Source organism: Oncorhynchus tshawytscha, unplaced genomic scaffold, assembly GCF_018296145.1.
Source record: "Oncorhynchus tshawytscha isolate Ot180627B unplaced genomic scaffold, Otsh_v2.0 Un_contig_4972_pilon_pilon, whole genome shotgun sequence".
NCBI lineage: Eukaryota > Metazoa > Chordata > Actinopteri > Salmoniformes > Salmonidae > Oncorhynchus > Oncorhynchus tshawytscha.
Window position 1 is genome coordinate 134,001 of NW_024609780.1, and position 16,000 is coordinate 150,000.

General features: G+C 45.8%; 1 protein-coding gene across 1 annotated transcript in view; it reads right to left on the reverse strand.

Moving 5' to 3' along the window:
* Positions 1-16,000, reverse strand: part of LOC121845852 (cilia- and flagella-associated protein 47-like) — a 37,036-nt gene that overhangs the window by 19,938 nt on the left and 1,098 nt on the right. Inside the window, exons 3-7 of the mRNA XM_042317986.1 lie at positions 15,459-15,669; positions 12,946-13,043; positions 10,269-10,520; positions 9,617-9,729; positions 4,290-4,449 (exon numbers count right to left, since the gene is read on the reverse strand). Of these exons, the coding sequence (XP_042173920.1) occupies positions 4,290-4,449; positions 9,617-9,729; positions 10,269-10,520; positions 12,946-13,043; positions 15,459-15,669 (834 nt within the window). The remainder of the gene's footprint in view (positions 1-4,289; positions 4,450-9,616; positions 9,730-10,268; positions 10,521-12,945; positions 13,044-15,458; positions 15,670-16,000) is intronic.

A 16,000-nucleotide genomic window follows, 5' to 3' on the forward strand; every position in this document is an offset into this window, starting at 1 on the left:
GCGTTGCCTTTAAATTGTTTAACTTGGGTCAAACGTTTCGGGTAGCCTTCTACAAGCTTCCCACAATAAGTTGGGTGAATTTTGGCCCATTCCTCCTGACGAAGCTGGTGTAACTGAGTCAGGTTTGTGGGCTTCCCTGTTCGCACACACTTTTTCAGTTCTGCCCACACATTTTCTATAGGATTGAGGTCAGGGCTTTGTGATGGCCACTCCAATATCTTGACTTTGTTGTCCTTAAGCCATTTTACCACAACTTTGTAAGTATGCTTGGGGTCATTGTCCATTTGGAAGACCCATTTGCGACCAAGCTTTAACTTCCTGACTGATGTCTTGAGATGTTACTTTAATATTTCCACATCATTTTCCTCCCTCATGATGACATCTATTTTGTGAAGTGCACCAGTCCCTCCTGCAGCAAATTACCCCCACAATATGATGCTGCCACCTTCGTGCTTCACGGTTGGGATGGTGTTCTTCGGCTTGCAAGCCCCCCCCCCTTTTTCCTCCAAACATAACAATGGTCATTATGGCCAAACAGTTCTATTTTTGTTTCATCAGACCAGAGGACATTTCTCCAAAAAGTAAGATTTTTTTTCTGGCTTTTTTATGACGGTTTTGGAGCAGTAGCTTCTTCCTTGCTGAGCGGCCTTTCAGGTTATGTCGATATAGGACTCGTTTTACTGTGGATATAGATACTTTTGTACCTGTTTCCTCCAGAATCTTTTTAATTTTTTAAATTTAATTTGACCCCCTTTTCTCCCCAATTTCGTGGTATCCAATTGTTAGTAATTACTGTCTTATCTCATCGCTACAACTCCCATACGGGCTTGGGAGAGACGAAGTTCCTCCGAAACACAACCAAGCCGCACTGCTTTTTAACACAGCGCACCTCCAACCCAGAAGCCAGCCGCACCAATGTGTCGGAGGAAACACCGTGCACCTGGCAACCTTGGTTAGCGCGTGCTGCGCCCGGACTGCCACATGAGTCGCTGGTGCGCGATGAGGCAAGGATATCCCTACCGGCCAAACCCTCCCTAAACTGGACGATGCTAGGCCAATTGTGCATCAGAGCCTGGGCGCGAACGCAGAGTCTCTGGTGGCACAGCTAGCGCTGCGATGCAGTGCCCTAGACCACTGCGCCAGCCGGGAGGCCCACTCCTCCAGCATCTTCACAAGGTCCTTTGCTGTTGTTCTGGGATTGATTTGCACTTCTCGCACCAACATACGTTCATCTCTAGGAGACAGAACGCGTCTCCTTCCTGAGCGGTATGACGGCTGCGTGGTCCCATGGTGCTTATACTTGCATACTATTGTTTGTACAGATGAACATGGTACCTTCAGGCATTTGGAAATTGCTCCTAAGGATGAACCAGGCTTGTGGAGGTCTACAATTTTTTTCTAAGGTCTTGGCTGATTTCTTTTGATTTTCCCATGATGTCAAGCAAAGAGGCACTGAGTGTGAAGGTAGGCCTTGAAATACATCCACAGGTACACCTCCGATTGACTCAAATAATGTCAATTAGCCTATCAGAAGCTTCTAATGCCATGACATCATTTTCTGGAATTTTCCAAGCTGTTTAAAGGCACAGTCAACTTAGTGTATGTAAACTTCTGACCCACTGGAATTGTGATACAGTGAATTATAAGTGAAATAATATGTCTGTAAACAATTGTTGGAAAAATGACTTGTGTCATGCACAAAGTAGATGTCCTAACCGACTTGTCAAAACTATTGTCTGTTAACAAGAAATGTGTGGAGTGGTTGAAAGACGAGTCTTAATGGCTCCAACCTGAGTGTATGTAAACCTCCGACTTCAACTGTACATAGTGTATGGTGTTATATACTGTACATAGTGAATGGTGTTATATACTGTACATAGTGTATGGTGTTATATACTGTACATAGTGTATGGTGTTATATACTGTACATAGTGTATGGTGTTATATACTGTACATAGTGAATGGTTGTATATACTGTACATAGTGAATGGTGTTATATACTGTACATAGTGAATGGTGTTATATACTGTACATAGTGAATGGTGTTATATACTGTACATAGTGAATGGTGTTATATACTGTACATAGTGAATGGTTTTATATACTGTACATAGTGAATGGTGTTATATACTGTACATAGTGAATGGTGGTTTTATATACTGTACATAGTGAATGGTGTTATATACTGTACATAGTGAATGGTGTTATATACTGTACATAGTGAATGGTGTTATATACTGTACATAGTGAATGGTGTTATATACTGTACATAGTGAATGGTTTTATATACTGTACATAGTGAATGGTTTTATATACTGTACATAGTGAACATAGTGAAGGGTGTTATATACTGTACATAGTGAATGGTGTTATATACTGTACATAGTGAATGGTGTTATATACTGTACATAGTGAATGGTGTTATATACTGTACATAGTGAATGGTTTTATATACTGTACATAGTGAATGGTGTTATATACTGTACATAGTGAATGGTGTTATATACTGTACATAGTGAATGGTGTTATATACTGTACATAGTGAATGGTTGTATATACTGTACATAGTGAATGGTGTTATATACTGTACATAGTGAATGGTGTTATATACTGTACATAGTGAATGGTGTTATATACTGTACATAGTGAATGGTGTTATATACTGTACATAGTGAATGGTGTTATATACTGTACATAGTGAATGGTTGTATATACTGTACATAGTGAATGGTGTTATATACTGTACATAGTGAATGGTGTTATATACTGTACATAGTGAATGGTGTTATATACTGTACATAGTGAATGGTGTTATATACTGTACATATGAATGGTGTTATATACTGTACATAGTGAATGGTTTTATATACTGTACATAGTGAAGTTTTATATACTGTACATAGTGGTGTTATATACTGTACATAGTGAATGGTGTTATATACTGTACATAGTGAATGGTGTTATATACTGTACATAGTGAATGGTGTTATATACTGTACATAGTGAATGGTTTTTATATACTGTACATAGTGAATGGTGTTATATACTGTACATAGTGAATGGTGTTATATACTGTACATAGTGAATGGTGTTATATACTGTACATAGTGAATGGTGTTATATACTGTACATAGTGAATGGTGTTATATACTGTACATAGTGAATGGTGTTATATACTGTACATAGTGAATGGTGTTATATACTGTACATAGTGAATGGTGTTATATACTGTACATAGTGAATGGTGTTATATACTGTACATAGTGAATGGTGTTATATACTGTACATAGTGAATGGTGTTATATACTGTACATAGTGAATGGTGTTATATACTGTACATAGTGAATGGTGTTATATACTGTACATAGTGAATGGTGTTATATACTGTACATGAAGTTATATACTGTACATAGTGAATGGTTTATATACTGTACATAGTGAATGGTGTTATATACTGTACATAGTGAATGGTGTTATATACTGTACATAGTGAATGTGAATGGTTTATATACTGTACATAGTGAAGTGAATGGTGTTATATACTGTACATAGTGAATGGTGTTATATACTGTACATAGTGAATGGTGTTATATACTGTACATAGTGAATGGTGTTATATACTGTACATAGTGAATGGTGTTATATACTGTACATAGTGAATGGTGTTATATACTGTACATAGTGAATGGTGTTATATACTGTACATAGTGTATGGTGTTATATACTGTACATAGTGAATGGTTTTATATACTGTACATAGTGAAGTGAATGGTGTTATATACTGTACATAGTGAATGGTTTTATATACTGTACATAGTGAATGGTGTTATATACTGTACATAGTGAATGGTTTTATATACTGTACATAGTGAATGGTGTTATATACTGTACATAGTGAATGGCAACTGGAGAAGACTGGAAGATAACAGATCAAAGGACTAATGCTGCATGATTTAAGGTGTTCATTCAAAAACAGAGAGAGAAAAGATAGAAATTAAGAAAGAGAACAGAAAAGGGGAAGGGGGATACCTAGTCAGTTGTCCAACTGAATGTATTCAACTGAAATGTGTCTTCCACATTTAACCCAACCGCTCTGAATCAGAGAGGCTCGGGGATTCGATCCAGCAACATTCCGGTTACTGGCCCAACGCTCTAACCACTAGGCTAAGAGAGAGAAGTGTGTGTGTGTGTGTGTGTGTGTGTGTGTGTGCGTGTGTGCGTGTGTGTGTGTGTGTGTGTGTGTGTGTGTGTGTGTGTGTGTGTGTGTGTGTGTGTGTGTGTGTACTCACGCTGGGGGTGATGTGTGTGACCTGGGTCTTGAGGCTGAAGGCCAGGGTGGCTCCAGAGGGACTGGCTGAGGAGGCAGAGCGTGATGTCAGCAGTAGCACCGCCTCCATTGGCCTCAGGAAGGAACAGGAGTACTGCACGGTCACCTCCACACAACGCCCCCTAGTGGAGAGCAGGACAGAGTGTAAGGTGGGGCAGAGACGGGAAAAGCCATGGGATCAATGGAAGACCAGTCAAGACACTGAACACCAGTTGAGAAGACAGGCAGCCAGTTAACTCTAAAACAGTTAGACAGAGAGAAAGACAGAGCCAGGATAGACAGAGAAAGACAGAGCCAGGATAGACAGAGAAAGACAGAGCCAGGATAGACAGAGAAAGACAGAGCCAAGATAGACAGAGAACGACAGAGCCAAGATAGACAGAGAACGACAGAGAAAGACAGAGCCAGGATAGACAGAGAACGACAGAGAAAGACAGAGCCAGGATAGACAGAGAAAGACAGAGCCAGGATAGACAGAGAAAGACAGAGCCAAGATAGACAGAGAACGACAGAGCCAAGATAGACAGAGAACGACAGAGAAAGACAGAGCCAGGATAGACAGAGAACGACAGAGCCAGGATAGACAGAGAACGACAGAGAAAGACAGAGCCAGGATAGACAGAGAAAGACAGAGCCAGGATAGACAGAGAACGACAGAGCCAGGATAGACAGAGAACGACAGAGAAAGACAGAGCCAGGATAGACAGAGAAAGACAGAGCCAAGATAGACAGAGAACGACAGAGAAAGACAGAGCCAGGATAGACAGAGAACGACAGAGCCAGGATAGACAGAGAACGACAGAGCCAGGATAGACAGAGAACGACAGAGAAAGACAGAGCCAGGATAGACAGAGAAAGACAGAGCCAGGATAGACAGAGAAAGACAGAGCCAAGATAGACAGAGAACGACAGAGCCAGGATAGACAGAGAACGACAGAGAAAGACAGAGCCAGGATAGACAGAGAAAGACAGAGCCAGGATAGACAGAGAAAGACAGAATCAGGACGGAGAGACAAAGACAGTGGCTGTGTCTGAATGCCCATACTTGCATTCTAAATAACAGGCATTTTGGGTACATGAAAACAGAACCTTTATAGTATATGACATTTAAATGATGTAGTATAGTTTAAATGCCAGGATGTTACACTCATTTTGGTTTTTCATCCAGAATTCCCTGCACACTATTACCTAAGATAATCCTCTTTCCAGACACGTGTTTCACAGCAGTTGATAATCAGATAGATTGATGCGTTGTACCAAAATGAACGGAGGGAATCAACACAGATGACATCTTCAGTATGGATGAGCCTAGTATGTTGACATTTGTTGATTACTGCATTAGATTTGACGATACAGTACATTCTAAATAGTACGCAGTATGATTGCTAGTATGTTGACATTTGTTGATTACTGCATTAGATTTGACGATACAGTACATTCTAAATAGTACGCAGTATGATTGCTAGTATGTTGACATTTGTTGATTACTGCATTAGATTTGACGATACAGTACATTCTAAATAGTACGCAGTATGATTGCTAGTATGTTGACATTTGTTGATTACTGCATTAGATTTGACGATACAGTACATTCTAAATAGTACGCAGTATGATTGCTAGTATGTTGACATTTGTTGATTACTGCATTAGATTTGACGATACAGTACATTCTAAATAGTACGCAGTATGATTGCTAGTATGTTGACATTTGTTGATTACTGCATTAGATTTGACTATACTGTACATTCTAAATAGTACGCAGTATGATTGCTACACAGTATGTAGTTTTAGTAAGTAGTAGACCAGACAAATTTCAGAAGAGATGGGAAATGATCTTCATCTCACAAGGTAACTGAGCAGAACAGCTCTGGAGGACTGGGGTGAGGAACACTGCTGTCCTACAGGGTTAGGGGTTAGTGGTTAGGGGTTAAGGGATATGGATTAGGGGTTATGGATTAGGGGTTATGGATTAGGGGTTATGGATAGGGGTTATGGATTAGGGGTTATGGATTAGGGGTTATGGATAGGGGTTATGGGTAGGGGTTATGGTTAGAGGTTATGGATAGGGGTTATGGGTAGGGGTTATGGATAGGGGTTATGGATAGGGGTTATGGATTAGGGGTTATGGATTAGGGGTTATGGATTAGGGGTTAGGGGTTATGGGTTATGGATAGGGGTTATGGGTTATGGATAGGGGTTATGGATAGGGGTTATGGATAGGGGTTATGGGTTATGGATAGGGGTTATGGATAGGGGTTATGGTTAGGGGTTAGGGGTTATGGATAGGGGTTATGGTTAGGGGTTATGGATAGGGGTTATGGTTAGGGGTTATGGTTAGGGGTTATGGATAGGGGTTATGGTTAGGGGTTATGGTTAGGGGTTATGGTTAGGGGTTATGGTTAGGGGTTATGGATAGGGGTTATGGATAGGGGTTATGGGATAGGGGTTAGGGGTTATGGTTAGGGGATACGGGTAGGGGATATGGTCAGGGGTTATGGTTAGGGGTTATGGTTAGGGGTTAGGAGTTATGGAAAGGGATTATGGTTCGGGGATATGGTTAGGGGTTATGGTTAGGGGTTATGGTTAGGGGTTATGGTTAGGGGATATGGTTAGGGGTTATCGGTTATGGTTAGGGGTTATGGTTAGGGGTTATGGTTAGGGGTTATGGGTTATGGTTAGGGGTTATGGATAGGGGTTATGGATTATGGATTAGGGGTTATGGATAGGGGTTATGGATAGGGATTATGGATTAGGGGTTATGGATTAGGGGTTATGGATAGGGGTTAGAGTTAGGGGTTAGGGGTTATGGATAGGGGTTATGGTTAGGGGTTATGGATAGGGCTTATGGATTAGGGGTTATGGATTAGGGGTTATGGTTAGGGGTTATGGGGTATGGATAGGGGTTATGGATAGGGGTTATGGTTAGGGGTTATGGATTAGGGGTTATGGTTAGGGGTTATGGGTTATGGATAGGGGTTATGGATAGGGGTTATGGTTAGGGGTTATGGTTAGGGGTTATGGGTTATGGATAGGGGTTATGGATAGGGGTTATGGGATAGGGGTTAGGGGTTATGGTTAGGGGATACGGGTAGGGGATATGGTCAGGGGTTATGGTTAGGGGTTATGGTTAGGGGTTTGGAGTTATGGAAAGGGGTTATGGTTCGGGGATATGGTTAGGGGATATGGTTAGGGGTTATGGTTAGGGGTTATGGTTCGGGGTTAGGAGTTATGGTTAGGGGTTTGGAGTTATGGAAAGGGGTTATGGTTCGGGGATATGGTTAGGGGATATGATTAGGGGTTATGGTTAGGGGTTATGGGTTATGGATAGGGGTTATGGTTAGGGGTTATGGGTTATGGTTAGGGGTTATGGTTAGGGGTTATGGGTTATGGTTAGGGGTTATGGTTAGGGGTTATGGTTAGGGGATATGGTTAGGGGTTATGGTTAGGGGTTATGGTTCGGGGTTAGGAGTTATGGTTAGGGGTTATGGGTTATGGGTTATGGATAGGGGTTATGGATTAGGGGTTATGGATAGGGGTTATGGATAGGGGTTATGGATTAGGGGATATGGATTAGGGGTTATGGATAGGGGTTATGGATTAGGGGTTATGGATTAGGGGTTAGGGGTTATGGATTAGGGGTTATGGATAGGGGTTATGTTTAGGGGTTATGGATAGGGGTTATGGTTAGGGGTTATGGATAGGGGTTATGGATTAGGGGTTATGGATAGGGGTTATGGATTAGGGGTTATGGATTAGGGGTTATGGTTAGGGGTTATGGATAGGGGTTATGGATTAGGGGTTATGGATAGGGGTTATGGATTAGGCGTTATGGATTAGGGGTTAGGGGTTATGGATTATGGGTTATGGATAGGGGTTATGGTTAGGGGTTATGGATAGGGGTTAGGGGTTATGGAAAGGGGTTATGGTTCGGGGTTATGGTTAGGGGTTATGGTTAGGGATTATGGTTAGGGGTTATGGTTAGGGGTTAGGGGTTGTGGTTAGGGGTTAGGGGTTATGGTTAGGGGTTATGGTTAGGGGATATGGTTCGGGGTTAGGAGTTATGGTTAGGGGTTATGGGTTATGGTTAGGGGTTATGGTTAGGGGTTATGGTTAGGGGTTATGGGTTATGGTTAGGGGTTATGGTTAGGGGTTATGGTTAGGGGATATGGTTATGGGTTATGGATAGGGGTTATGATTTGGGGTTATGGTTAGGGGTTATGGTTAGGGGTTATGGGTAGGGGTTATAGTTAGGGGTTAAGGGTTATGGTTAGGGGTTATGGTTAGGGGTTAAGGGTTATGGTTAGGGGTTACGGGTAGGGCTAAGGGGTATGGTTAGGGGTTACAGGTAGGGTTTAGGGGTTAGGGGTAGGGGTTAGGGGTTACGGGTTACGGGTAGGGGTTATGGTTAGGGGTTACGGGTAGGGGTTATGGTTAGGGGTTAGGGGTAGGGGTTAGGGGTTACGGGTTAGGGGTTAGGGGTTAGGGGGTTAAGGGTTAGGGGTTATGGGTTAAGGGGTAGGGGTTAAGGGTTAGGGGTAGGGGTTACGGGTAGGGGGTACAGGTAGGGGTTATGGTTAGGGGTTATGGTTAGGGGTTATGGGTAGGGGTTATGGTTAGGTGTTAGGGGTTATGGTTAGGGGTTATGGTTAGGGGTTATGGGTAGGGGTTATGGTTAGGGGTTATGGTTAGGGGTTATGGGTTAGGGGTTAAAGGTTAGGGGTAGGGGTTACGGGTTATGATTAGGGGTTACGGGTAGGGGTATAGGGGTTATGGGTAGGGGTTATGGTTAGGGGTTACGGGTAGGGGTTATGGGTAGGGGTTATGGTTAGGGCTTATGGGTAGGGGTTAGGGGTAGGGGTTAGGGGTTACGGGTTAAGGGTTAGGGGTAGGGGTTACGGGTAGGGGTTACGGGTAGGGGTTATGGTTAGGGGTTACGGGTTACGGGTAGGGGTTACGGTTAGGGGTTATGGTTAGGGGTTATGGTTAGGGGTTATGGGTAGGGGTTACGGGTAGGAGATAGGGGTTAGGGGTTAGGGGTTATGGTTAGGGGTTATGGTTAGGGGTTATGGTTCGGGGTTAAGGGTTATGGTTAGGGGTTATTGGTAGGGGTTAAGGGTTAGGGGTTAAGGGTTATGGTTAGGGGTTATGGTTAGGGGTTATGGTTTGGGGTTAAGGGTTATGGTTAGGGGTTATGGGTCGGAGTTAAGGGTTACGGGTAGGGGGTACGGGTAGGATTTAAGGGGTTACGGGTAGGGATTAGGGGTAGGGGTCAGAGATAGAAGGGCTTACTTAGGAGGGATGGTGATGGAAGCTCCTTGGGGCAAGGAGAAATGATGGGCCTCCTTCCCTACGATGGAGGCATGGTAGAACATCGTTCTGGAGGACGGGCTCTTCAGACGCACCTGGAACACACACACACACACACACACACACACACACACACACACACACACACACACACACACACACACACACACACACACACACACAGGCTGTAAGACAGGGTTACCCAGGGCTAGTGCTGTGTGATGGAGAGAGAGACCTGCCTGCTTGGTGAAGGTGTGGTGCAGGCTGCCAGACAGGGTTACCCAGGGCTAGTGCTGTGTGATGGAGAGAGAGACCTGCCTGCTTGGTGAAGGTGTGGTGCAGGCTGCCAGACAGGGTTACCCAGGGCTAGTGCTGTGTGATGGAGAGTGAGACCTGCCTGCTTGGTGAAGGTATGGTGCAGGCTGCCAGACAGGGTTACCCAGGGCTAGTGCTGTGTGATGGAGAGAGAGACCTGCCTGCTTGGTGAAGGTGTGATACAGGCTGCCAGACAGGGTTACCCAGGGCTAGTGCTGTGTGATGGACAGAGAGACCTGCCTGCTTGGTGAAGGTGTGGTGCAGGCTGCCAGACAGGGTTACCCAGGGCTAGTGCTGTGTGATGGAGAGAGAGACCTGCCTGCTTGGTGAAGGTGTGGTGCAGGCTGCCAGACAGGGTGATGGTTCTCCTGGGAAGGTACTGGGGCAGCTTCTCATACAGGTAAACACACAGCATCAACATCAGAACAGGGTTCGAGTCTGACAGCTCTGTGGGCTGGATGTCTATGTCCAGACAGAGCAGTGTGAAGGCCTGGCTGAGGATGATACTGTTGTGGAGGTTCTGTTCCAGGCGGCTGATGCTGGTGTACATCCTCTGGAGATGACTGGGGATCTGTGGGACCGGAGAGACCAGATATACAGGGGGTGACTCTGACAGTCAACACTGAGCCAGTTTCCCAGACACAGATTAAGCCTTATCTGCTACCACAGTCAGACGAATCAAAACCAGTCGAGTTTAGATGAGTCTAGATTTACTGACAATTTCCCAACGAGTAGACGAGGACAAGAGTTGACCAGGAATAGGAGGAGAGAACACAGTATCATCACTCTGTACCCGGTACCCCCTGTATATAGCCTCCACATTGACTCTGTACCGGTACCCTCTGTATATAGCCTCCACATTGACTCTGTACCGGTACCCTCTGTATATAGCCTCCACATTGACTCTGTACCAGTACCCTCTGTATATAGCCTCCACATTGACTCTGTACCGGTACCCTCTGTATATAGCCTCCACATTGACTCTGTACCGGTACCCTCTGTAAATAGCCTCCACATTGACTCTGTACCGGTACCCTCTGTATATAGCCTCCACATTGACTCTGTACCGGTACCCTCTGTAAATAACCTCCACATTGACTCTGTACCGGTACCCCCTGTATATAGCCTCCACATTGACTCTGTACCGGTACCCTCTGTAAATAGCCTCCACATTGACTCTGTACCGGTACCCTCTGTCCACATTGACTCTATAGCCTCCACATTGACTCTGTACCAGTACCCTCTGTATATAGCCTCCACATTGACTCTGTACCAGTACCCTCTGTAAATAGCCTCCACATTGACTCTGTACCAGTACCCTCTGTAAATAGCCTCCACATTGACTCTGTACCAGTACCCTCTGTATATAGCCTCCACATTGACTCTGTACCAGTACCCTCTGTAAATAGCCTCCACATTGACTCTGTACCAGTACCCTCTGTATATAGCCTCCACATTGACTCTGTACCGGTACCCCCTGTATATAGCCTCCACGTTGACTCTGTACCGGTACCCCCTGTATATAGCCTCCACATTGACTCTGTTTCGGTGCCCTCTGTAAATAGCCTCCACATTGACTCTGTACCGGTACCCCCTGTATATAGCCTCCACATTGACTCTGTACCAGTACCCTCTGTATATAGCCTCCACATTGACTCTGTACCGGTACCCCCTGTATATAGCCTCCACATTGACTCTGTACCAGTACCCTCTGTAAATAGCCTCCACATTGACTCTGTACCAGTACCCTCTGTATATAGCCTCCACATTGACTCTGTAGCCTCCACATTGACTCTGGTACCCCCTGTATATAGCCTCCACATTGACTCTGTACCGGTACCCCCTGTATATAGCCTCCACATTGACTCTGTACCGGTACCCCCTGTATATAGCCTCCACATTGACTCTGTACCGGTACCCCCTGTATATAGCCTCCACATTGACTCTGTACCGGTACCCCCTGTATATAGCCTCCACATTGACTCTGTACCGGTACCCCCTGTATATAGCCTCCACATTGACTCTGTACCGGTACCCTCTGTATATAGCCTCCACATTGACTCTGTACCGGTACCCTCTGTAAATAGCCTCCACATTGACTCTGTACCGGTACCCCCTGTATATAGCCTCCACATTGACTCTGTACCGGTACCCCCTGTATATAGCCTCCACATTGACTCTGTACCGGTATCCCCTGTATATAGCCTCCACATTGACTCTGTACCGGTACCCCCTGTATATAGCCTCCACATTGACTCTGTACCGGTACCCCCTGTATATAGCCTCCACATTGACTCTGTACCGGTACCCCCTGTATATAGCCTCCACATTGACTCTGTACCGGTACCCCCTGTATATAGCCCCCTGTATATAGCCTCCACATTGACTCTGTACCGGTACCCTCTGTAAATAGCCTCCACATTGACTCTGTACCGGTACCCCCTGTATATAGCCTCCACATTGACTCTGTACCGGTACCCCCTGTATATAGCCTCCACATTGACTCTGTACCGGTACCCACTGTAAATAGCCTCCACATTGACTCTGTACCAGTACCCTCTGTAAATAGCCTCCACATTGACTCTGTACCGGTACCCCTGTATATAGCCTCCACATTGACTCTGTACCGGTACCCTCTGTAAATAGCCTCCACATTGACTCTGTACCGGTACCCTCTGTAAATAGCCTCCACATTGACTCTGTACCGGTACCCTCTGTAAATAGCCTCCACATTGACTCTGTACCGGTACCCTCTGTAAATAGCCTCCACATTGACTCTGTACCGGTACCCTCTGTAAATAGCCTCGCTTGTTATTTTACTGTCGCTGTTTAAGTTTGTGTAACTTTTATTTTCTATTTGAAATTTTTTACTTAACACTTATTTCTTAATTTTTTCTTAAATCTTCTTAAAGCATCGTTGGTTATTGTTGTATTCGGAGCATGTGACAAGTAACATTTGATTTGATTTAATTAGCTTTTTTAACACAGGCCCGTACCAGAAAGGGACAGTAGGCAGCCAGCACAGCAGCCAGAACCAGGCCGTCTGCCAGGTCCAGGTCAAAGTTCACCACCCAGCGGGCTGATGGGACGTCTCCTGGTTAATGAGCAGAATATAGGTAACAGAAGAGTTGTGGATGTCTCTTTGGATCTGTCTCTGTCTCTACCTCTGTCAATCTCTGTCTCTATCTCTCTGTCTCTACCTCTGTCAATCTCTGTCTCTACCTCTCTGTCTCTACTTCTCTGTCTCTACCTCTCTGTCTCTACATCCCTGTCTCTACATCCCTGTCTCTACCTCTCTGTCTCTACCTCCTTGTCTCTACCTCCCTGTCTCTACCTCCCTGTCTCTACCTCCCTGTCTCTACCTCTCTGTCTCTACCTCTCTGTCTCTACCTCCCTGTCTCTACCTCCTCCCTGTCTCTACCTCCTCTGTCTCTACCTCCTGTCTCTACCTCTCTACCTCCTGTCTCTACCTCCCTGTCTCTACCTCCCTGTCTCTACCTCCCTGTCTCTACCTCCCTGTCTCTACCTCTCTGTCTACCTCCCTGTCTCTACCTCCCTGTCTCTACCTCTCTGTCTCTACCTCCCTGTCTCTACCTCCTGTCTCTACCTCCCTGTCTCTACCTCTCTGTCTCTACCTCTTGTCTGTACCTCCTCTACCTCCCTCTCTCTACCTCCCTGTCTCTACCTCTCCTCTGTCTCTACCTCCCTGTCTCTACCTCCCTGTCTCTACCTCCCTGTCTCTACCTCTCTGTCCTCTCTCTGTCTCTACCTCTCTGTCTACCTCTCTCTACCTCCTGTCTCTACCTCCCTGCTCTCTACCTCTGTCTCTACCTCCCTGTCTCTCTCTCTGTCTCTACTCTACCTCTGTCTCTGTCTCTCCCTCTGTCTCTACCTCCCTGTCTCTACCTCACTGTCTCTACCTAGCCTTCTGTCTCTACCTCTCTGTCTCTACTTCTCTGTCTCTACCTACCCCTGTCTCTACCTCCCTGTCTCTACCTCTCTGTCTCTACCTCTCTGTCTCTACCTCTCTGTCTCTACCTCCCTGTCTCTACCTCCCTGTCTCTACCTCCCTGTCTCTACCTCCCTGTCTCTACCTCCCTGTCTCTACCTCCTGTCTGTCTCTACCTCTCTGTCTCTACTCTCTCTGTCTCTCCCTCCCTGCCTCTACCTCTCTGTCTCTACCTTTCTGTCTCTACCTCTCTGTCTCTACCTGTCTCTACCTCCCTGTCTCTACCTCCCTGTCTCTACCCTCCCTGTCTCTACCTCTCTGTCTCTACCTCTCTGTCTCTACCTCCCTGTCTCTCTCTGTCTCTACCTCCTGTCTCTCTCTCTCTCTCTCGGTCTCTACCTCTCTGTCTCTACCTCTCGGTCTCTGCCTCTCTGTCTCTACCTCTCTGTCTCTACCTGCCTGTCTCTACCTGCCTGCCTCTACCTCCCTGTCTCTACCTCTCTGTCTCTACCTCTCTGTCTCTACCTCACTCTCTCTACTCTCTCACCTCTGTCTCTACCTCACTCTCTCTACCTCTCTCTCTACCTCTGTCTCTCTACCTATCTCTACCTCTCTGTCTCTACCTCTCTGTCTCTACCTCTCTGTCTCTACCTCTCTGTCTCTACCTCTCTTTCTCTACTTCTCTGTCTCTACCTAACTCTCTCTACCTCACTCTCTCTACCTCACTCTCTCTACCTCACTCTCTCTACCCCTGTCTCTACCTCCCTGTCTCTACCTCTCTGTCTCTACCTCTCTGTCTCTACTTCTCTGTCTCTACCTCCCTGTCTCTACCTCCCTGTCTCTACCTCCCTGTCTCTACCTCTCTGTCTCTCTCTCTCTGTCTCTCTCTCGGTCTCTACCTCTCTGTCTCTACCTCTCGGTCTCTGCCTCTCTGTCTCTACCTCTCTGTCTCTACCTGCCTGTCTCTACCTGCCTGCCTCTACCTCCCTGTCTCTACCTCTCTGTCTCTACCTCTCTGTCTCTACCTGCCTGTCTCTACCTGCCTGCCTCTACCTCCCTGTCTCTACCTCTCTGTCTCTACCTCTCTTTCTCTACCTCACGCTCTCTACCTCACTCTCTCTACCTCACTCTCTCTACCTCACTCTCTCTACCTCTGTCTCTACCTCTGTCTCTACCTCTCTGTCTCTACCTCTCTGTCTCTACCTCTCTGTCTCTACCTCTCTGTCTCTACCTCTCTTTCTCTACTTCTCTGTCTCTACCTCACTCTCTCTACCTCACTCTCTCTACCTCTGTCTCTACCTCTGTCTCTACCTCTGTCTCTACCTCTCTGTCTCTACCTCTCTGTCTTTACCTCTCTGTCTCTACCTCTCTGTCTCTACCTCTCTGTCTCTACCTCCCTGTCTCTACCTCTCTGTCTTTACCTCTCTGTCTCTACCTCCCTGTCTCTACCTCACTCTCTCTACCTCTGTCTCTACCTCTGTCTCTACCTCTGTCTTTACCTCTCTGTCTCTCCCTCTCTGTCTCTACCTCCCTGTCTCTCCCTCAACACCCCCCTCCTACCTGTAGAGGTGAGTGGGCTCCAGACAGTAGTCCTCATGCTGTGGTAGTGCAGGTTGAGCCAGGTGAGTAGCCTCCTCTCCCAGGTGGAGTAGACGTTAGAGGTCAGGGGCATTGGGTCTATCCTGGGGACCTGCTGCTCCATGCTGCCACTGTCACAGCTCTGGAGGCCCAGGGACAAGGGACCCTCTGTCACCCGCGGCAGGACTAGCACCTGGGGAGGAGGGGACAGACAGACAGACACAGATACATTTCTCAGACTGCTGATCAGGACACAGAGGGAGAGAGAGAGAGAAAGAGATATGGAGAGAGAGACGGAGAGAGAGACAGAGAGAGATTTGTGACCTGTTGCCACTGGGCAACCAGTGAAGAACAAACACCATTGTAAATACAACCCATATTTATGCTTATTTATTTTCCCTTGTGTACTTTAACCATTTGTACATTGTTACAACACTGTATGTATATATATATATATATATAATATGACATTTGTAATGTCTTTATTGTTTTGAAACTTCTGTATGTGTAATGTTTACTGTTCA